General features: G+C 45.0%; 1 protein-coding gene across 1 annotated transcript; it reads left to right on the top strand.

The window, feature by feature from the left end:
* The first annotated feature begins 16460 nt into the window (after positions 1–16460).
* krt8 (keratin 8) lies at positions 16461–21140 on the top strand. Its single transcript, XM_029155865.2, has 8 exons — positions 16461–16962; positions 18354–18562; positions 19011–19071; positions 19171–19266; positions 19411–19575; positions 19672–19797; positions 19888–20152; positions 20243–21140. Exons 1-8 carry the CDS (start codon positions 16579–16581, stop codon positions 20491–20493), a joined length of 1557 nt encoding a protein of 518 aa, XP_029011698.1. The 5' UTR covers positions 16461–16578; the 3' UTR covers positions 20494–21140.
* Positions 21141–23828: the final 2688 nt, after the last annotated feature.

Genomic DNA, 23828 nt, shown 5'->3' with positions numbered 1-23828 from the left:
CACATTTCACAAGTACATGGAAGAACACACTGCAATAGTCGGGGGTCCAGTTTTTCCGAGCAGCTCACCGCTCCCCTCTGCTTCTGAGCCGCTGGGCTGGATGTTTTTAAGACACAATGGGTTCATTTGACTGGACAGGCACAGTGTGAAAAATGTTCTCCAAAGTGCTTTCAGCCTCGGTCAAGGATAAAAACAAATGAAGAGGAGTGGGAGAGAAAGAATGGCCACTGTCTGGTCTCAGAGAATGTTGACTCTGGCCAAGTTTGACTTGAAAGAATCAGCCATTGATTGAGCTGAGTGTTCTTCTTGGCAGCACAGGCTTTTAATGTGAAGCCAGTTACAGGGTGTTTTTATGCTGGACATCCAGGAGTCGGTAAATCAGAGGTGGAGTTCACTAGAAATGAAACGCAGCCTTGATTAATCGCTGCTACGGCACTACTTGCTTTCTGTGACTTTCTCAGTTTGCTTTACTGTGTAGCATGGCTTTGATTGCACAGCAAAGTCAAAGACCTCCTATGTTCAGGTCCCAGATCAGACAAATTAAAGTCATATTTTCCAGCTAACTTACGAGAAATTCTTTCTGCTCTAACCCATCACATCCTCTGAGTCAGAAGCCCAGTAGTAACTGATCTACTCTTATTTATGCCGTCGTTCTGTCCCATATGGATGTTTCTATTTCGGCTGCAGCGCCTGACTCATTCCTGCCATGCAATTACCTCCTGGCTGACCAGGCACCGCCTCGCAGATTGTGCAGGAAATGAAATGAGCAGGGAGGGAGGCCGGTTTAGGGAAATCCCTGCATAAAGGGTATCCCCATAACCAGAAGGCCCCCAGAGTCCCTTCCACTCCTTTATACCACCCCCTAACATCCACAGTCGCCATAGACATCTCTGGAAACCATTACACCTTCCTACGTCTTTCCTATGCCTTTTGTTAGTGGAAAGACTCGTTCTTTTTTCCATGCCACGTGCACGGCTTTAATTCATCCTTAATGCTGGGAAATGCAAGGCTCTCTCCATCGCTGCTCTCGGAGGAAAGCGCAATGGGGCGCGCACACGACCCTGTTCTTATAAAGACGGCCTCGGAGAGAAACAACGTTGAGAAGAGCCAATTTGAGGAGTTGATAAATATCGCATGTGTTCACCAGCTGCAACGTATGCGTATGAAAATGACAATTGGCAGCTATCCGAGCATCTCTCTGCTGACGCGCTAAAGGAATTCGTCTGTCTGGCAACCATATGTTGACATGTCGGGAAGGCCGACCGCTGACCTTTTGAGCCGCCCTTCCCCCCACGCCTGTACGAAATGTCATTGCATCATTGAACGTTGAACTTATTAGGAAACGACACTAATGCTGCAGCTTGTAGTGCAAGGGGATGTCCATTCCCGCAGCTTCTGTGCGTCTGCCTCATACTCCACACATCCGTGTCTCTGTGTGACTCGTACGTCTGTCCTGTCACTTGTGCAAACATTCCTATCTTTGTTTCATTTACGTTCACTGTTTTACGCGCATGTTGTGTCTCCGTATTGTTTGCACACGTAACCAGTGGGCGTGATGTTTGCCTTGGTGTTCGACCGGGGAGTGGCACCTGGCGGCTGAGGACTGTGTGAAAGTCTGCAGGCTCCGGCCTCCCGTCGTCCTCACCCATCCCAGATCTGTCACGCTTTCATTGTGATTGAAGACATGTTTTCCGTAGGATTCATTTTTCAGATGGCAGTATCTTTTCCTGTAATAATCCCATCTTCTCCTTTACGTCCTTTCATGTGCTAGTTGAAGAACCAGGTTATCGTTTGCACTTGGCTTCTGACTTTTACTCAATTTGTAACTACACATAACATTTTGTTACCACCTGGTCTGCTCCTCTCTCTCATCCTCCCCCTCCCACATCTCACCATTGTGAGTCGTCTAATCGTTTTGTGGCTGTGTGTATTTTCTTTTTGGCCCTCCCTCTTATGCTCCCCCTCCAGCTCCTCCTGACCTTGCAGCTTTGCTCGGATCCCTCACACCCGTCTCCCCCGCAGGAATGTGCTGTTTGTACATAAACATGACAAGAGCGCAGATAAGAGCGTGCCTGCACAAAGGCAGACTTCTGAGCAGTAACACAATGCTATCAGGGGAATTGCAAGGGAAGGAAGATGAGATTTGTCAGTGAATTCTGGAGTTCAGTGATTGTCGGGTCAATGATGTGCTTTGTGCTTGAGTAAACAGTGGTTTTACACCACAGTCATGGGGTTACTACAGTAAATTTAGAGACATTAAACTACTAAATTAAACCCTGTGAATGATAACTGGCATCTGTTCAAATGCAGTAACAGTTCGAACATTCACAACCATGAGCTGGAGGTGGGTGGGTTTTGGGGAGTAGGGGAACGGGGGGGTCATTCACCGGCCAGGCCTCCCAAAATGAGTTAGTGTGCCTTCGATCACAGGCCAAGCACTTGACACTGAACCTTGTGTTTCATTAATTAGCTTTGAGATTGTCCTATTCAGCACGTCCTCCTAGGATAAACTGAGCGAAAAGACACCAGCCGGTTACAGTACAGCCTGTGAGTAAGAGTGAGTCATCCTGACAGGATCAGTATTAATGGAACACAATTAGATTGCTTTTATGTTTATTTTCCTTAAAATTAACAATATGCATGAATTCAAATCAATCATAATCAGAATCATAATGAGATATATAAGATATACTATGTATGAATAATTATTGCAAAAAAAATTGTGCTGGTCTTTTAAAACCTGACTTTTAGATGACACTCTGCTGATAGCAAGACACTGACCTCCGCCCCTAGTCTCTGGCTAATGGTTAACCCAGTGAGTGAGAGATGTTTAGTGGAATAAGTGGATGTTAGCACTTAGTCATGGATTCCTGCACGGACATCCCGTAGAGCTGCAGCCGGGACGCCCAGAACAAAGCAGCTGACTCACAGACGTCAATGAATAAACTTCCCTTCAGAACAGCAAGAATTTGTCACTGCTGCAAAACATCCAGCCGGTTCCCGCGATAGACACAACACCCCCCAGGATTCTGCCCCCCCCCCGCGCAGGTCTCCCATGCACAGCCTTGCATAACAGTGTCCGATTACACGCCACACAATGGCTTCATTCACTACCACTGTGCTGGACAGACGTCTGAACGATGGCACGTGAGCACATCCAGCGTGTTTGGTGACTGCTTTTTAATATTCATTTTCAACATATTCACGTAACTGTTCTCATTTATGGACGCGTTTAATTGCACGACGGTTTTCCAGTGGCTCTTCCTGCAGATGCAGCGGCAGAAGGGGGCAGTGTGGTGCAGGTGTTTGGTGCACAGGTAGATGTCGGATGACTATGCGCCACACTTTGATCTCGCCACACCTGCAGGCTCCTCCCACCACTGTAAGCTCTGTATTATGCAATGAGATGCTCACAAATGCTCATCTGAGGTGGGATCGATTCAGGTGTGTGTGTGTGAGGGAGAGAGCGAAAGAGAGGGAGAGAGTGAGAGAGAGCGAGAGAGACGTCCAGCGGGGGCCGGCGTGAAGCCTCCGTGTGGGAATTCGAACGCGTGGGCGTGAATGTTCTAGGAACCGCTGCTCTTATCAGCCGCAGAGCAGCCAGCAACATTAAAGCTGTTGTCGCCGGTTTCCAAAACAATGCTTCACAGAGAAAATAAACCTTGCTTCCCCGCATGCTGATTTAAAAAAAAAGTGTCCAGCTGTTATTTGAACATGGCATTCAGACTGGCTAGGAAATAACAGGTCTGCGTGCTGCGCCCCGCCCTGCTCCAGCCCGTCTTCCTCTCCTGCGGCACCAAGCCGTGGCAGACGCACTGCGTCTCTCCAGTATGTGTCACTATTTCTCAAATTCACTTTTGTCCACAAATGGCAACATCTGGCTCCACCAGCGTTTCCTCATTCCCTCCTACTGTACCTTTCCTCCTTGTCTACTCTCCAGGTATTCTCCCTGAAGCAAACCTACTTTCCTCTTTACAGGTTCAGGTTTCTTTTTTTGTTTGTTTGTTGGACCAGTTAATATGTGTGATACTGGTCTGGATTCTACAAGCATGAGCACATGATAGAGTGTGCGAGAGCGCTAAAAGGACATGTGGTCAATTGTAGCACTGCTGCATCAGCTTTTGCAAACGGAAAGACAACGTTACACGTGAAACAACAAGACCAGGTGCGAGGCTCCATTAATAATTGAGACTCCAGCACACAGACGACAAAAGGTGCTGAAGTGTCTGCAATCATGTGGTCATTTGCACAGGGCCTCACGTGGATGGATGCACGCAGACAGCCGAGGACCCAAACGTTTCATCATCAGCGCTTAAGACTTAAACCAACAAGGAGTCCATCCATCCATCCATCCGTCTTCTACTGCCGATCCCCATAGGGGCCGCGGGGGTCGCTGGAGCTTATCCCAGCCACCTTAGGCCGAGAGGCAACCAAAAAGGAGTCAATTTTTCAAATTAGAATCACATTTAGATTCTAAATTGTAACAGCAAGTCCTGAGAGTTACACAATGCAGTTGCACAACACAACCCAGCCCCTCCGGCTGTCAACCGACTCAATTCTGCCTTGCGTGGCCCCTGAAACTTCATCTGCATGTGGTGACGTTAACTCTGCTGAGCCCAAACAAAATTCCATTCCTCCAAATGAATTTAATAGTAACCAATCTGAAGTATGAGACAGCGAGCGCGCGCACTTAGCTCACATGAAATGTAATATTTTCTAGAGTTTACAAGACACGATGCCAACACACACGTGCTGCGATTGTCAATCAGCACAGGCGGTTTAACCTGTTGAACAGACACAACAGGACAATCGGACCCATGGTACCGGGCCAGTGGTCACTCTGCTTATCTGTGTTGCACTAATGGCATTTGTGTTTGCATATGTATGTGCAGGTGTGAGTTTGCATGTGTGTGAAAAGAGGTTTTTAGCTACCAGAACTCAGACAAGGAACAAGTTTTCCTCCGTATGAACGCGACATACATGCAACAGCAACACACATTCACACATTGTCATACACAGGCTACTCTCTGGTGGGCCCCCTCCCACCCTGAGGGTCATGTCACTCATTAGTCGGCCCAAATGTCTGAATTGCTGAACTGGGCGTTTCACGGTTTCTTGTAGTGATGTAATATATCATAATAAAGCATGCTATGTACTGTAGCCCACATAGTAATTATAAAACCCAGATTTTAGCACAAAGTACACATACTTTTTAAATATTTATCATTACTATTACTACTGGAAGGCTTTGTGGACCTTCATGCATCATTCTCTGGCAGCACATTTTATCCCGGGACCACATTGTTCTGTGACCCTCTGGGATTAAGTGTCCGTACTGCAAGTTTGCACAGGTTGAATACCCGCTCTTCAAGCAATGGAGCGCCGGATTATGGGTTGTAAAGTGAGGAATTGGACACCTGGCATTCTTCTCCCCCCCGAAACCCATACATAAATCTGGCCCCTGCCTCCACGCGAAGCTCTGCTCTGGCTTTTCTATTGAACTTCACTTGGTTTCACTCCCACTGCTTATCCCATAACCCCCGCCTGTGTTCCCTATCTGGACGTTTGCATGGGGGACGGCGTGTGAGGGCGTGAACACATCAGGTCTGTCTCCTCAGATTCTATGCGGTGCCCGACTTATCTGCGATTTATTGCCGCTGCCTTGCTGCAAAAACCGCTTGTCTGTTAAAAAAAAGTCGCATAAAGTAACACAGGAATGATTTCATATATACGTGATGCAACTCATCCTGTTGCCTCTTTACAGTAATTGTGATGTATTAATCCCCCATCGCTTTTTATCCTCCCTATCTGCGAGCAGTCACTCCCTTCCACTCTTAGTGAATTTCACTCCCTTTCCTCGTCTTCCTTTTCTCCTTTTGCCCATTTTGGCACATTCCATTCCTCTGCCATCATACCTGTTTTTTTCTCCCAGGCCCTGCAGTCCACTACTTATCCTCCCTGCAGTAAACCACTTTTTTGAACAAAGGCTCTTTTGGTGTTGCCCTGGACTTATTGCCCACTAGTCCCAGCTACTGGACAGTAAAAGAAAAGGGGCCACAACTGTGCAAGTGAAGCCGTTTCGAGCTTGTTTATTTATTCATCCCACGGTGCATGTACTGTTCCTTGAGAGTTTTTTTGGCCTGTGAGATCGGTTTTGTGTGTGCAAAATGGAGAGCACAAGGCAGGCACACATTTGTATCCCTGCCACATATAATAGAGCTTTATGAGTCATCCGTGGTCAGATCAGGAACCACAGATCCAGACGAAAGGCTCCGATTTGGAGATGTTTGGCAGATTTTTTTTCTTCTGCAACTTCTTTTTTTCTCTTCCTCACCGAACACTAGCCATGAGGGACTGAGTCACGGCAGCTTTATTTCCCTTTCGTGAGGGCCTGCTGTTTGGCTGTGCCATTGTGTTTCTCCTTTATTGTTCGCCTCTCGACGTGCCAACATACAACCGTGCTTACTTTGGAAGGCGTTAACAGTCTAATTGTATAACTACATTTCAAGTTATGTTTTTGGGGATGGACGCAGTGTTCAAGATGCCAAAGCTTTGGAGTTTTTATGCTTGGGAAAGTGGCAGGAGGTTCCCAAATACAGGATGGGTTGTGGTGTTTGAACAACCGAGCCTGGGACCAGGAACAGGAATCAAATGTGCTTAAACACTTAACGCTTAACACCTCCGAGGCCAAATACTGGCTCCTTGACACGGCCCCGTAGCTTGGCACGAGATCCATCGATGTGATGCCGCGCTCGACCGCTCTGTTGATATGAATCCCCTTTGTTACACTAGACTAGATGTCACATATCACGTGCCACGAAGCGAAATTCAATCCAACGCTTCAAAGCGACCACAGAGAGCTTGGCACTAATCGGGTCCGTCAGTTTGCCGCAGAGCCGCGGTGAATTCCTCACAGAGCAGCAAACAAACGCGGCCATCCTCAACATTTGACCGCGCATTTCTTTATGGATTTCCGCCATTATGTGCATGTTCAACTCTCTCACCCTCTCTTTCTCGCTCGTGTTCAAAGTGGACGCTTGTGCTTTTACGGTGAAAATATTTGAAGCTTCTCCTGACCTTTTTGGCATTTTCTCACAGCTTTGTTACGCCGGCTCCCGGTGCAGAGGAGTCCTCTGACAACGCAGTGGTTTCACATCTGTATGGGCACAGTGAAACCTTTCACCACAGGTCCTCCATGTTTCATGCCTCACTATGCTGTGAAGCAGCCGCGTCCTCTACTTTATCATGAATGCATATTTACATCCTTTAAAGGAGTCATCATTACTGCTATAACGCAAAATTCACGAGATAAGACCCAGTTGTTATGTAACTACTCTCCCACATGCTGAGGCCGTTTTGTCTTTTACACCAGCATGAAGAGAGCTGGTCAAACATTAGAAGAGGCCCAGCTTAAACACTACAATCACGTTTAGTATACAGACACACCCAGCAGCACAAAGGACAAAGCAGATCCCGACATATGGACGCATGTTGTATGAGCATATACAGTACGCACTCACGGGCCCACCCAGCTGTTCTAAGAACAAACCCTGATAGAATCCCTGTTTTGCAGCTGAGTTTGGCTTTACTTCACAGGCGTAATCCGCTGTTTTGTGGCTGAGGGGTGTTTACACTGTAATGTTACACAAATTACCAGGCTGCCAGTGGCATATCTTGCCTACAGTTCAAAAGTCTACAAACTGACAGCGTGGACAGATTTATCATTTATAACTATACTATGCCGTAGACAGTTTAGCTTTGAGCCTAATTTTAATGATGCAGTAAAATTACAGGTTTTGAAGATTTCTGTTCCTTTGTAGATCACATAGACCGACTCTGTGTTATAATCGCCACTCCTGACAACACTCAAAGTCAAATAAAGCAATAAAACTGCAAGCAAAGACAGACAGGGATAACATGCTCTTTATGTCCAATGTGGAATATGCTGACGTCCACAACGGCAGTGTGGAGCAGTGAGGGCCCAGAAGGCGTCCACGCTTTCCTGTCAATCGCTCCTCCCTAGTTACGTAGGGAGGCGGAGCCGCTCTGGAAGCCTGTCCCGCCTTATGTCTGAGTGTGCCACGATTTGATCTCCATGGCAACACACAGTAACAGCTCATTTCCTTTTATCTGAGTACAGACTGATGCACAGAGTAACCAAACCGCAGGGTTTCCACGGTAACCTGCAGTGCGTTGTAAACGAAGACGTGTCGGCTGTGAATGCCCAGTCCACTCCACAGAGACAGATTATATTAAGATTGGAGCTTGTGATGCTTCTGTAGGAGGGCTGGACAGTGTTTGGCTGTCATGGCGATATGTACAGATGTGGATGTTTGCACGGTTCTAATAAAGTCAGGCATTCGTTTGAAGGAACCTGTTGCAAAGTACCTCAAAAAACCATTAACTTCACACAGTTACATAATTGTGTGAAGCACATTTAACTGATACTTTTATTACACAGTTTGTGCAATATTATAAGCATTCTAACAACACTGCAATGAAAATCAGACAAGGTTGTTTTATCAATAGATCTTTTAGGATGTCTTACACATGTTACTACTGTAAATAGTGAATGAATCACGACTGCTCCAGTTACTTTGGAGTACTACTACTGTGATCAGTATGTGTGTCTTTTTATGGATTCAGCCTGACAATTACCATCATTACAGATAGCAAACGTACAATTACTCAGTGAGGCAAACATACAGTGCACAGCAGCAGAAAAAGTTCCAGAACCCGTAAAAAGCTCTCACACACACTCCTAAAGTATTACATAATACCTCATATGTGCACTGAGGGCTTCACAGCCATCCACACTAGGTTTCACCAGACCACAACAACATTTTGTCACAGAGCTGCAACATGACGGTGAGCTGAAGCAGGGATTTTTAATAGTCTAGATAAATACCACTTGCTGAGGTGTAGCACATCCCTACAAGAGTCTGAGATTTCCCACTACAACCCAAATCACAGTTTTCCAGGCTTGGCTCCAGCATTTATCCCGTTACCTTCCTTTTCCATGTTTTTTCTCAGCACCACCTTTTTAGTTGTAAAGTTGCTGCCATTTGAAACACACTGTTGGTATTGTTCTACAGCTCCATGGGGTTGGTCATGTTTCAGTTTATGACGCTTGGGGGAGTAGCACGTTTGCTGGTCGGGCACGATATACTTACTGTATGTAGGAAAGCAGTGAGAGGGAAACATGAAGCTTGATTCTTGTCTCACTCCACGTTACAGTATCTTAATAATTTACTGTAAAAACTTAATAATATACTGTATAGTTTAGGCCTCGCAAAAACTAACAGTAACTAACTCTAACAGGCTGCAATAAGCCCAATGCGACTTAACCTATATTCTGTGTCAACTTTTTCCTGTTTTTTCATTTTTTTCCACCTGAGATATTTAAAATCAAACTACCTCCCAGGCGCTGGTGATTAAGCTCATTGAGGGTTCAGTATATCCATGATTATAACTCTCTGTACTGACACTGAAGTGATTAAAGGTTGATGTGCTTACTCAGACTTTCCATATACAAGAACAGCTACAGATAAACTAAAGGAGTAGCACTATCTTTATAACGACAGATTCAGAGTAGCTTTATTTAAAAAGAGACTTTACTATTTAGCAGATGATGAAGTTTTGATGATTGAAACCAATTTAAAACACATAAACTAAAATCCCATTTCGGTTTGTGACTTTGACTACTTATTAATGAGGCCCGTAAAGTGAGATTTACAGAAGACATCAAGCTGAGTTTTGAGGATCACAATCACCTACAGTATTTACAGGATTGGAATTAATCTCATAGTTGGTGTTACTGTATACTGAGTAAAACACTTTAAAACTGCCTTCATTAAAAGACACCATATAATATGCTAGTCAGCATTTGCCAAGTTGTGTAACAATTGTCTATGCCTTCCGCCTTTTGTCCTTTTAGCATTTCTGTTTTCATTTAAGTGAAAAATGAACCCATCATGTAGAAAAAACACGAGGCCAGACAGGAGAGAGAGGACACACTATTGCATTGTCTCCTTGAAAGCTTATAGCCTGTGGTGAGCAAAAAAAGAGTCTGACTACAAAAGACAGACGTTCATGTGTGCTTCTTTAATCAGTGCAAATCGTCACGTTCGACCTACAAATCTGTTTATTACACAAAAGCTGCTGCAGCACATGAGCTAAAACAACCGAGACTATTGTGATCTTAGCTCTGAATGGAAACAGATTCGCACACGGTCTGTGCACGTCCACTTTCTTTTTCCACTTGCAGCCTCTGACGCCTCTGTTTCATCTTCCCATTGTCCCACAGCCTGAGGGAACCATTTCAGTTGTCACAAGTCACTGTGCTCCAAAAAAAGTACCAAGAAGTGTACACTCATGCCTCAAGAATGAGCCTTCACGCACTAGTATGAATCTATTTTCACGAGGACCAAACTTATGACTCAGTCTGCTCGTCCGGTCATTTGTCTGGAAGGAGGGCGACTCCAAATCTCCAGTGAGATGCACATGCTCCGGTGTTTCCACACACAATCGTACGTCGTATTTAATTACACATTGTATGCGGCGCTGTATCCACGGCAACGACCCTCAAACAATCGACATAGTCGTTCCATATGCATCTGGCAAAGTCATCTGCTCTGTGGTAATCCCTGTTGCCGTAGCAACTGTGGGTGTGGCTGTGGGTAAAGTGACAAGGGTGGTGGGTGGAGGAAAGAGTGTTGCAGAGGGATCAGTCAAGGACACACACACACGAGAGGAACTTGAAAGAAACATGGCGTACGCGAAATGGAGAAGATAAATAAAATGCATATGTTTCACATGAACGCACGCACGCACGCACACACACACACACACACACACACACACACACACACACACACACACACACACACACACACACACACACACACACACACGTGCTACTAATAAGGGTTTTGTTTTATAAATCAGGAAATGCTGCTGTTCAAAGAGGAAGGAAAGAGCTAGAGACAGAAAATCAAGCAAGAAACCCAACTTCAGTGAGACCTGGTAAAGTTGGTAAAGGGCTGCGTGGGACCAGATTTTTCCATGGAATATGTTTGTTTCCACTTTGTCTGTTTTCCAGCGTCACCTCTCTCTATTTTATTTAATTTATTCTCATTGCTGTCAGGAAGATTTAAGTGACTATCAGAGCTTCGTTAGTCTGCAGCAGGGATGATCCATATGTATTTTATCTGGATTTTGTTTAACATCAAAACACCAAAGGACAGATGGAATTTAATTGTGGTGTCTTTGTCATTTCAAAGTTAGAACTGAACCTTCTCTGCTTCCCATTTCCTTTGCTTCCAGTTTCCAGCTTGCAGTGGTCCTACGTACATGTGCAGTTAACAAGAACACAAGCAGATTTACTAATGCTTGTTACTTATGCTCACTGGCCTGGTCTAGTACATTGCAGCTGTCACTGCAGGCTTTTTCTTATCAACTTATAGCTGTTCATGTCTAAAAGATCATAATTAAAGCCAGTGGTAATACTTTGAATTGTTCTGCTTTGTCATTTGTGTTCAGCCGTAGTTTCAAACAAAGGCCAGCTCATACTACAGGACCTCTCCAGTCCACACAGGAGCTAGTGATTACCTGTGTCAGAGCTGTCATGTCCTGTGAGAGTCTCCCCTGACACTGAGCACAGCCTGGTGCCTGGGCAGGAATGATAGGCATGCCTAAAATAACAGGTTATGGTCTGCTGCACAGGGTGACTCTGGGTCTAGAGAGTGACTCACTGCTAGTGTTTCACCTGTGTTGCTAACAATGACTAGTTACAGAGAAGGTGTAGGTTGTAGTAGTCCTTAGAACCAGTTTGCAGTTTTTTACCCACAATCCAGTTTGCAGATCCAGTCATATTACACAACAAGTGATATTTTGCACAATTAGCCTTTACAGGCCTTGGCCAGACATTGCTGCACCACATGAAGTAGAACAACAGAGGCTTTGACAGGTACCTACAAAGGTGTCATTAGCCCGATCCTCTGACCCGCCTTTCATGGACTTCCTCATGAAACACGCTTATCACACATTGCCGTGCTCCAAAGCCCTCAAACGACTGGGGTGGGGTTTGCGATCTATTTCTGTTTGGCACAAAAAACGACACATCAGTACGCCACTTGTGCCAACTTGGATCAACGTGGCAAATAACGAAATACCATGTTCACCAGCAGCAAGTGAAAACATCTGTGTGGAAAGGCTGAAACCCCATAAACCCCCCACCCACAAGTGAAGATGTGATGCATTCATATCAAAGCATATGCACAAGTTATTAAGCACACTGTGTACTGAAACACAACGTGCATTCATAGTAAATATGTCATAAAATCATCAAAATACATATTTGATTACACAACAATGTTTAAAATTGACAAATCTCTGCAGAACTTGGTATATAGAAGTTCTAAACTGTGAATTTAAAGCCAGATGTCAATAAAAGCACAACAAAAAAATATGATTTAGTGTTTTGCTGCAAATCTGAGTCACACATTTGACATGATAATTGCCATCACACTTTTTCTATTATGTTGCACCATTTTGAGTCTGAATCTTACTCAGGATGTTCTCTACCATAGGACCAACATAGTCATTAAGTTTGTTGCCATTACACTGCTGGTAAACACATTGCCTTGCCATGGTGTCCCTGAAAGTCAGCTTGTATTTGAGAAGTTAAAATGCCAACGTCCTTCTACTGTCAATGCCGGCTTGATTAAAAAAGCTCAAAAGAACAATGGTTGCACTATAGTTGTTGTTTATATTATGATAATTATATAAATATATATAAGTATTAAATTGTCAATTGTCATGTGACTAATGTTGTGTCACATATCATAATACAGCTGTAAACAATGATATTAGTTATGACATGTGACTTTGTGTTATTTGCTGTATATGACACATTTCTGGGTCTTGTGATATTGGGCCTGCTGGGTTACTGGGACACCACTAGGAACTGGAACTGTTTGTCACAGTTATCACTTTAGTCACACCCAAACCTGTTATGATAATTAGTGCCAATAAGTGCCATGAAAACGTGAAATCGAGGATCTGTTCGCTGCCTGCTGTGTTTTTCATTGTGCTGACAACGCGAGGGGGAAAAATCAAGGCGCCCCTTTAACATTCCACCTCAGCCAGTATTGCATTTACCTTTTGACTTTACATTTGGTCAAAACATACATCAACAATATAAACTGGTTCCATCCTTTGAAGTGAAAACACCAAAAGGAGCTTGTAGCCTTTCTGGAAGCCACGTAATCAGGAAACTCCACATAACCTGCTGCTCCAGCGGAAACTGAGGAAAAACAGGTCTGTGTTATCTGAGAGGGAGGGTCGTCTTTCACCGCTTAACGGTATGGAAGCTTGCGTTGGAAAAACAAAGGCGCCTTATGACAAAGAACTGGTCGAAATACAGGGTCGTTGTGCAGTATCCTGCCAGGAAGGGCTGGCAAGCTCAGCTATTGTTAAGCAAAAACACAGCGTGCATTACAACGGCATCCATCCATCCGTCATGTAGAAAGATCATCATGCAGCCATGAATCCACGACGCCCATATGTTACAGACGGGTCACGGAGAGTTCACTCTGCCGATCCTGTGATTTTCATCAATTTTGTATGATGATTAACACCGAGTGTTTGTCCGCACAGAGTCACACCCATCAGCACAGAAGCTTGTGACACTCTAAGTCAAACACGCTCTGTGACGACCCTGCCTGAGGTGATGACAGCAACAAGGCGTCTGAGATGTTTAGGACCCCTCCCACACACACACGCACACACGCACGCACGCGCACAGACAGACACACACACACGCACGCACGCACAGGCACACACATACACGCACACACGCACAGGCACACACATACACGCACACACGCACACACACGCACGCACACGCACGCACACACAAACACACACACACACACACACACACACGCACACACACGCACACACACGCACGCACGCACACGCACGCACACACATACACGCACACACGCACAGGCACACACATACACGCACACACGCACACACACGCACGCACACGCACGCACACACAAACACACACACACACACACACACGCACACACACGCACACACACGCACGCACGCACACGCACGCACACACAAACACACACACACACACACACACACACACACACACACACACTCACACACACACGGTTTAAAGGCCCACGTCTGTGCGTTCTGCTGCAGAATGGCCACGGCTCCAGTCAAACAAGAAATATTAGCTGCCTGCTGGGCTTGTGATTAGCCAACAGAGACGACTGATATTATAATGACAGCTATTGACACTCACTCCAAACATGCGATGGTGAAACCCTCTGGGCTATTGACTGAGGTCAATGAAGCCAATGAAGGTGTATCCTGACTCCACCCATTCTAGTGTAAATGACTGAAGCTTAACCTTGTAGATGTTATAATTATGACTAATAAATGCAGCTTGGTTCCACATAAACAAATGATCACATACAATATTCTTAATAATCAGAAAGTATATATTTATGTTTGTGTTTAACCTGAGTCAACCAATTGTTTTTTTTAATACATAAGTCATCTGTTTATGTTTGTTAAATCTCAGTTTCGGTCTTGACAGGAGTTTACAAGCAAAGGCACAGAACTATCACCAACTACTGGTTTGAGCCACAAGCATGTAGCCTTTATGAATTAAGGTGTGACAGTTGCGACCCTGAACATGCATTCAAGTACCTGTTGCAAGCAATTGTTGTTTACACACTGAGAAATGCAAGTGCAGCTTGATATCCAATCAAAGGATAAAAACACTTCTTCTGATTGTCTGATTAAGAAGATTAAGAAGTCTCGTCATCCTCAATTATTCAAAATCCTGCTGATAACATGTGATTTCTGTGATGTTACTGCAGTCATGTGAAAAAGAAATGCCCCTTTGCCACGCTTTGTTTTCATAATATACCGCATTTTTCTTACATGGTGAAAGCACAGACTGAGATTCAGATCATATCGATGTTGCCACATGTTCTTTTTTTGGAATAATCAAGTCAGTCCCTCTGCGCTTTGCAAACTCTGTACCCGACACATGTCCTGCTCTTGAGCTGGCAGCCATTTTGGCCAAAAGAAGATGGGGGTGTTTTTTATTTTTTTAATTTTCCATGGCAGTAATGAGGCCAAAAGCCACTGGTGGGAAAAGAAGAAAGGGGATGGAGGAGAGAGGCTATGGTGGAGGGAGTCGTACCGGTGATGCCAAGACCTATGACTCATCGTGGCAAGAGACTGGAGGAGGAAAGCGGCGGGGGAGGAGAGGAATCAACGCTGGTTATTGGTGGAAGGACGGTCTAAGGTTGAGCCGCCATGCTTTAGTTTCACCCGACGGCACAATGTGCAGATTGTGTGAAGCTTAAGAAGAGCCAGATATCACGGAATCATAGCGGGCATCAGTTATGGCAGTATATGTTTCTAAAGAATAAGAACACACCTTGACTTAGACAGATAGAGACACAAGGTTAAAGAGCCTAGAAGCGTTGATGAACTTTAACCCCTGTGCTGTTTGTTTCTTAAGGCCTTAGGCTTAGTCGCGTTAACTCAAAATCCCTCTCGTTTGACTGTAATGAAAACCAGCTGGTTAGTGCAGTTCACCTGGTTTACTGTACATGGACACAAAGGAATAAATGTGCTGTGGTACAGCAGACAAGGAGTAATCAAAGCCTTTCAGTTATAATTTTATTGCAAACACTCCTTCAGAATTTCCTGTTTTAGAAATATAATTGTGAACAATCTGTTGATCCTGCTACAGTTTGATGATAGAGCACTGAAAAGATGCTCAGCAGGTCCACAATTATTGCTTTTCATACTTCTACTCTTGCATAAAAGCATTCAATGCATGCAAAAAGTTTACACTGTACTGCCATCAGTTAAGTGTCAGAGATAAGAAGAGCACAGGCTGCATTCCTGGGAACTAAAGTAACAAGTCTGATTCAGTATAAAAAGCTTTTGCAAAAGACAATTAAAATGTTACTGGTGTCATTAATTCACTATCAGAGCTTTAAAGTTGCAATCTAATGCTGTTGTGTAGTCACAGTGGACTCCCTTGAGCCACTGCCCACACACGCTTCCCCTTCGCTGATGCACTGCTGCTACTGGATAGAAACAATTCTTTCTATAACTTCCCCCACAACCTCCGGATCCGACATGTTGAACCAGCTGTGCTGTGTTTGGGGAACTTTCACCTGGAGCAACAGCTCTGAGCAAAAAACATGCAGCTACTCAAATACAGTTTTCTCTAACAACACAGAGACGCTTGTAGAAAGACCAGGTAAGAGTTTTGAATGACTGGGCAATGTGTTATGCAAGTGTAATGTTACAGCCCGGCCTTCGTCGCACAGCCAGCCCTGCAGCCAATGGGAGCTCCCTCTTAGCCCCTCCCACACTGACAGGCTTTAAAACTCCTCAGTGGTTCCTTCCCTTTCTATCCACGCTGGTCTCTCCCTCTGCCTGCCTGCCTGCCGAGCCATTCAGCCTGACCTTCTCAGACTCACTTCATCCAAAAGGAAGAACTCAGCCCCACATTTCAGAATGAGTCAATACAGGCAGACCACTTACAGTGTGAAGACTTCTTCTTCAGGACCACAGAACTACAGCAGCAGGTCTTACGCTGGGCCGAGCTCGCAGAGGAGCTACAGGAGCTCCTATGGAGCCACCAACAGGGGCTTTGGAGGAGGCTCCATCACCAGCAGCACTTCCTATGGCCTGGGCTCCAGCATGGGTTTTGGCAGTGGCCTGGGAGGCGGCCTTGGAGGCGGCATGGCTCATCAGGCACCCATCACTGCCGTCACTGTGAACAAGAGCCTGCTGTCCCCCATGAGCATCGAGATCGACCCAGCCATCCAGGCTGTCCGCACTCAGGAGAAGGAGCAGATCAAGACCCTCAACAACCGCTTTGCCTCCTTCATCGACAAGGTAAGAGCTTGTAATAGTGGACTAGTGTGTCTGAAAACTCTGCTTCCCACGTCTTTGTCATATTCTCCTCAAATCCAACTTGCTTTTGCTGGGTTCAGCGTGCAGTGACACTTTTATGTAACGTGTGAAACACAGATCCATATGTTTGCCACATGGGCCGTTCTGCTGATTTCCTCATATTTGCTGCACGGGAGAAAGAAAGTTGATTTACTGCCCCCGCTCTGCTTTCATCACACTCCCGCAAACGCAGACCAGGCAGAAAAGAATGAGTGCGCTCAGGCTTAGGGTTAGGCTCTATCTCTTGGCTCGCGCTGCCCTTTTTTAGTGATGAAAAACAGACGGCGACAGGGAGAGAAAGAGGGAGAAAGCTCAGGGTGTGTCAGCGCTTGTGATACGAGTTACCTTGGGACTGGTCCCTCCCTTCGCTTGGGTGTGGCTCCCTCTTGCCCTGGTGGCCTTCAGCCCTCCTAACACCAAAAAGGCCCCACAGGCAGCACTGGACCAAACCCTCCATTCAGAGTGGCGCGCGTTAAAAGTCGCTCCCATTGATCTTTTAATCATTCCAATCCCTCCAGTCCGGCGTTTGTGTGACGCGTGAGACCTCAGCAGCAGGTTAATATTTAAAAAGGCTGCTTGGTTTCGCGTTCTGCCCAGCGCCAGCTGACTGGCTGTATATCAACTCTCCCAGCACAATGATTAAGAGGAGATAAAGTGCATTTTGCATGCTTTCCCTTTATCAGCTCAGTTTGGAGCAACTTTACTATCTAGAGTTACTCACTTTAAGCCTGGGCTACGTTTCACCCGAACAGGGCAAGGTCCAGAAAATTTACACATGTTTTTACTTCCTTTCTTTTACTGTTCACACAATATGTCAACTCCCTACTTTTTTATAAACTGCCTTCCCCTCCCTCTTTATAACCACTTCAGTCTTCGCACCTAAGACACAGTTAAATATTGACTTTTCTGAAATTGCCTGTAGATATAAGTTCGCCTCACCCTTCTCCTCACATATGTCATCTGCACAAAAAACAGGAAGCGTGCAGGAGAAGGGTTAACCAGCTCTACTTCTCCATCACTGGCTTGTTTTCTTGATTTTTCCTACCTCGGTATTTGTGCCTGCACTCTCAGTACCTCCTGTCAGGATGCACATGCGTCATGCACGCCTTCCTTTGGAAAAGCATGGCTGCACGGAAACACATTCAACTCACAGGTTTCTAAAGATAGCAAAGAATAACAAAACAGGATAAACAGCCACGGGTTGAATATTATTAGCAAGTCAACCCAGAGGCAATGTTACGTCACGGGAGAGCAGAATGAAGTTTTAACATTTTCACATGATTTCACATTCGTTTAAATGAACTTTTCCCTTCCTGCGTCTTCCTCCTCCTCAGGTGCGTTTCCTGGAGCAGCAGAACAAAATGCTGGAGACCAAGTGGAGCCTGCTGCAGCAACAGACAACCACGCGCTCCAACATCGACGCCATGTTCGAGGCCTACATCGCCAACCTGCGCAGACAGCTGGACGGCCTGGGTAACGACAAGATGAAGCTGGAGGCCGACCTGCACAACATGCAAGGCCTGGTGGAGGACTTCAAGAACAAGTGAGCGCCTCAATTATGCATCGCAGTACATTGAGTTCATCTCGCCGCGGCCTCCTCCCCACATCTGTCCACTAGCTTCCGTCATTCAAACTTAAGGGAATTACCACACTCAGGAAGCATGTTTCAAACACCCATTACATCACATATGACTAGACGTAAAGCCCCGATTTCCTGAGCTGGCCACACTTTCACCCAAGAGCACGAGCATCAGCGCCTATAGTACATGCCGTCATGCATGTGCCCCTAGAATAAAAAGAGTCAATAGCAAAACTATTGTTTACAGTAGTTGTCCACACACAAGGAGCATATCAGCCAAGATCCCCCCAAGGGACAGATATCAGTTACAGCCTGACTCTTGAGTCAATAGATGCTGTGTGAGGAATGGACGCCTGGCGCCTCCTAGTGTCGACCGAAGTATCTGAGCTATTTCTTTTCCATGCACTTTCAGGTATGAAGATGAGATCAACAAGCGCACAGAGTGTGAGAATGACTTTGTCCTCATCAAGAAGGTGATTTACTTAACAAAATTCTAATACATTTTCCTTTTAACATATTTTTATATTGGTTTTGTGACGTCTCTTTCTAAACTAAGCTTTTCTCAATTTCAGGATGTGGACGAGGCCTACATGAACAAGGTGGAGCTGGAAGCCAAGCTTGAGAGTCTGACAGATGAGATCAACTTCCTCAGGTCTATCTATGAGGAGGTACGGCACAAAATGACCTGCTTCCATCAGCATAATTAGTGATTCATCAGTTTATTCTATACTGGTGATGTTTGTTCTATGACATGAAGTAGCTCTCATCTTTTACTGTATTTTATTTTTATTTTGTGTGTGTGTGTTTCTTAGGAACTGCGTGAACTCCAGGGACAGATCAAGGACACTTCTGTCATTGTGGAGATGGACAACAGCCGCAACCTGGACATGGACGCCATTGTGGCTGAAGTTAAGGCTCAGTATGAGGACATCGCCAACCGCACCCGCGCTGAGGCAGAGACATGGTACAAGAGCAAGGTACTGTAGCACTTCTAGTGGGTCACTACAAACCATATGCTCAACAACAAAGGGTCCATTTTCTAATGCCTTATTTTTGTGCTTCTTCTTATTTAGTATGAGGAAATGCAGACATCTGCCAACAGATATGGGGATGACCTGAGGGCTACCAAGACAGAGATCTCAGACCTCAACCGCATGATCCAGAGACTAACATCAGAGATCGACGCAGTCAAGGGACAGGTAGAGACAAACAGTGATTTTTCACGGTTTAGCATTTTAATCTCACATGAAATGCAACGATCGTGGCCCTGACTTTAAAAAATCTTCCAGCGTGCCAACCTGGAGGCCCAGATCGCAGAGGCTGAGGAGCGCGGTGAGCTGGCCGTGAAGGACGCCAAGCTCCGCATCAAGGACCTGGAGGACGCACTGCAGAGAGCCAAGCAGGACATGGCCCGCCAGATCAGAGAATACCAGGACCTGATGAACGTCAAGCTGGCCCTGGACATCGAGATCGCCACCTACAGGAAGCTGCTGGAGGGAGAGGAGGACAGACTGGCAAACGGCATCAAGGCCATCAACATCTCCCAACAGAGCAGTACGTCGCTTTTGTTGACTCGACTTCGGCCTCGGTTCCGTGCCCTCTTCCGTCTTAACTATTTTTCCCCCTCTCTCTCGATCTCGACAGCGAGCTACGGCGCTTTCCCCGCAGACCTGCAGAAGAGCAGCTACTCCAGCAGCTACTCCAGCGGTTACAGCAGCGGTGGATACAGCAGCGGAGGATACGGCAGCGGATATGGCAGCGGCCTGGGATCCTACAGCAGCGGCAGCACCGGCGGCTACAGCACCACCCAGACCAAGAAAAACGTCGTCATCAAGATGATCGAGACCAAGGACGGCAGAGTGGTGTCTGAGTCCTCTGAGGTCATTGAGGATTGAGCTGTGTAGTTTGAAGACGTAGCTACTAGTCTGCTAATCTTTCCTCTGCCTCCCTGGTAGTTTTATACTCACAGTTCACCCTTAACCGCCCCCCCCCCCTCCCTCCCTCCCTCCCCACACACACACACACACACACACACACACACACACACACACACACACACACACACACACACACACACACACACACACACACACACAATTAATGTAACAAACAAGTCTGAAGTAAAACGCTTGCCAGCCATTCTCCAGAGCCTAGAAATGTTTATCATGAAGCAATAAACGAACACTACCAAAGATCTGGAAGGGACCACGCAGTTTATGTCGTATGTCTGACGTCTGACTGAACTAACGAAGTTTTAAAAAAAGGAAAGTGAGATGAAAAACATTGAGCAAATCGCTCCGAATCTATGCAACGGCAATTCCACGCACTGAACCCGGGTTGCATCGAGTGAACATTGGTGTCGTCAAAGGAATGTGAATGTACGGAAACAGAGCTGGAGTTGTTGGCCTGCTGCAGTAGGTAGTGCATGTCTTCCCTGTAACTGAAACTGTCCGACCCCTTAGGAGGCTGCCCACATCATACTGTTGTCCTGAGGTGCTGTTTTTTTGCTACCAAACCAAATAAAATCATGTTTACTGACAAACAGTATTTGTGTGTTTTACTGAGGTTTGAAAGTCAAAACGAAGATTGGAAAAATACTGTACATTCACATTCAAAGTTGGACTAAAAACATAAAAACATTAATTTGTAAACATCAGAATTAATGTGATATTTTTTTGTTTTTTTGTTGATTGATTATTTCTCTTGTACTTAAATACAATTACAACTCCATAGTGTTATTTTGCTTAATAGCATGGCTTTAAGTGGAGCTGAAAATAGATAACTAACAGCTGTGTTCTGTTAAACTACATTAACATGCACAGGCAAGAACCTGATCATCAACTTCTAATTTCACCGCAGTGTTGATGTTCTTCACATTTGAGTCTGTCTTTTGAGAGAGGCTTGTGATCTGCTGGTGATCTACTGACACCAAAACCATTTTGATGTGTGAGTGAGATGTCTGGGTTCATTTAATTAGAAGAGACCCTTTGTATGGAAAGGGCATAATAGGCACATACAAAGTGTGTGCTTTTCTACTGTAATTTTCCATTTTCCACTAGAGGGCAAAAACGCACCATTTGGACTCAGGTATATTACCCTTCAGGCCAGGGCGGGCATTTAAACTGTGTGTGAGGGCTGTTGATATGCTCCACACAACACACTCAATAGTACAAAACAACACATTTCTATTTAGTTTTTGTCTAATGTTCTCTTCTCAGAAAAAAAGCTGAGGCCGAGACAAAGCAAATATAAAATAACTCAACAAAACCTAGCAAATATCTAGCAACCACTCATCAGTAAGAACCACTTTAGAGCCACTGCAAGGCAGAAACCACAACATAGGTGCTAGTGCATGCACTACATACTGTGTGTGTGTTTGTGTTTGTGTTTGTGTGTGTGTCTGTTGTCTTACTTGGCTCAGCTGATACAGATGGGCTGTTTCGCAACGTCCCCTCTCAACTCAGGTCAACAGTTAAAAATAATGTACGAGGAAAAAGAAAAAGCCCCGTCTCGCATCAGTAGTCGTACAACTAATTATATAATATAGCTTCTACAGCTATTTTCACCTATGATGGAGAGAATCAAGGAGGGTGGAGCAGTTACAGCCACTGTTTCAGCGTGTAGCAACTTGAGCTGGTATTGACGTTAACATCTGCCACAAGGGGGCGCCCGTGTGTTTAAAGGCTTAGCAGCACTTTAGTGAATAGTGGGGTTTGAATTTTATAGAAGACTTTGAGTGAGTGGAATAATCTGTGATCGAGGTGGCTGTGATTCAAAATCATTTAACCAAAACACAATAAAAAAATGTCAAATCACCTACAGGTTCTTAAAGTGTGGATGAGATGCAGCGGTTCCGCCCAGTGTCATCAGCCGATGTCATAAAACGCCTGATTCATAATCATTTATGGGCACAATGGGTGGATGAAGTATGAAAAGGGAGGAGAAAGTGTTTGTCTTTTCCCTTTTTACTGTTGCATGTGTGAATCATCCTGTGACAGCTTCTCTATCGACATGCACAGATTTGCAGATCTTTGCACAGACTCTGGCAACAAGCTCAACATTTTGGCACAAGTGTTTACAACTCCATCACGTACAATTGCATCAGGATAGTATTAATGTTGGGTGTTTGTCCCCTGGTGCACTAAAGGGAACTTTATAAGGATGTTATCTACAGTGTGTCTGTGTGTTGATTGAATCTGTTAATAGTAGTGATAACACGAGGCCTGTGTGATGCTGTGTCCAAATATGACTTTTCTTAGCTTCACCAAGACTTGTCTCAATTTCTTTGCTGATTTCAGAGCACAACTATCTCCCACGATCTACAGCCGAGACGGATGTTCAGTCAGAAACGGGGAACGCGGCCAGGACGCTAAGTCACTTAGTGGAAGAAGGGTGTTGTTTTATAGGCCCTCCGTTCTGGCAGAACTTCAGCTTTCAATCGCTGTTTTGAGATCTCCTGAGTTTTATGACTATAACTTAGTTACAACTTGGTTATAGTCTTAGATTTTGGATTTGGATTTTGGGTTACATTCGATGAGAAAAACATTGTATTTAATGTCCTCTGTATCAAAGTATATGGCCTCATTAATACTAAATAGCATTTAGGTTGGATTAAACATATATATATATATATATTTGGGTGAACATATAACAACATGAAATGGAGTGTTACCAACTGAACAGAAACTGAAATGTTGCTTTTCCTGACTGACAGGTGACCTCTGACCCCGGGTCATTCTTGCTTGATCTGCTCCTTTTTAGCATTTCTTGTTTAAACACTCTTGTTTTTTTCTGTTGTTCTGACCACAGCTGCTTCGAGGCTGAAGATGTACTGTAATGTTATTTTGAAAATGTTATTTCTAATTGTCGTGTAACCTTGACGGTAACTTGTTTAATTGATCTTGCCTGTGTTAGTTTTTCTCCTCAGTTTGTTATGGGTTGTTGCTGTAATTATAGTCTTACAGTCTCTGTCCACGTCTCGTCTGAAGTCAAACTGGAGACCCATCTAGTAAGTGCTGCTTTCTTCACACTATGTACACTACCTCCTTAGAGGAGTGTCATTGTCATCTCAAAGTCATGCATGTTTACATGTTCATGTTTGTTTGCTCAAGCAGTCCTACAAAACCATGAACTTGTCATGCCCTAGTTACCATATGCTGTGAAGTGAAGACTTTATCAGTTGAACCGGCAGATTTACTGTATCAAGCATTTTGGGTCTGAACTTCATGAA

This window comes from Betta splendens, chromosome 7, assembly GCF_900634795.4.
Source record: "Betta splendens chromosome 7, fBetSpl5.4, whole genome shotgun sequence".
In the NCBI taxonomy this organism is placed as follows: Eukaryota; Metazoa; Chordata; class Actinopteri; order Anabantiformes; family Osphronemidae; genus Betta; species Betta splendens.
Note: the sequence above shows the minus strand (reverse complement) of the source record. Positions and strands in the feature narration are given on the sequence as shown.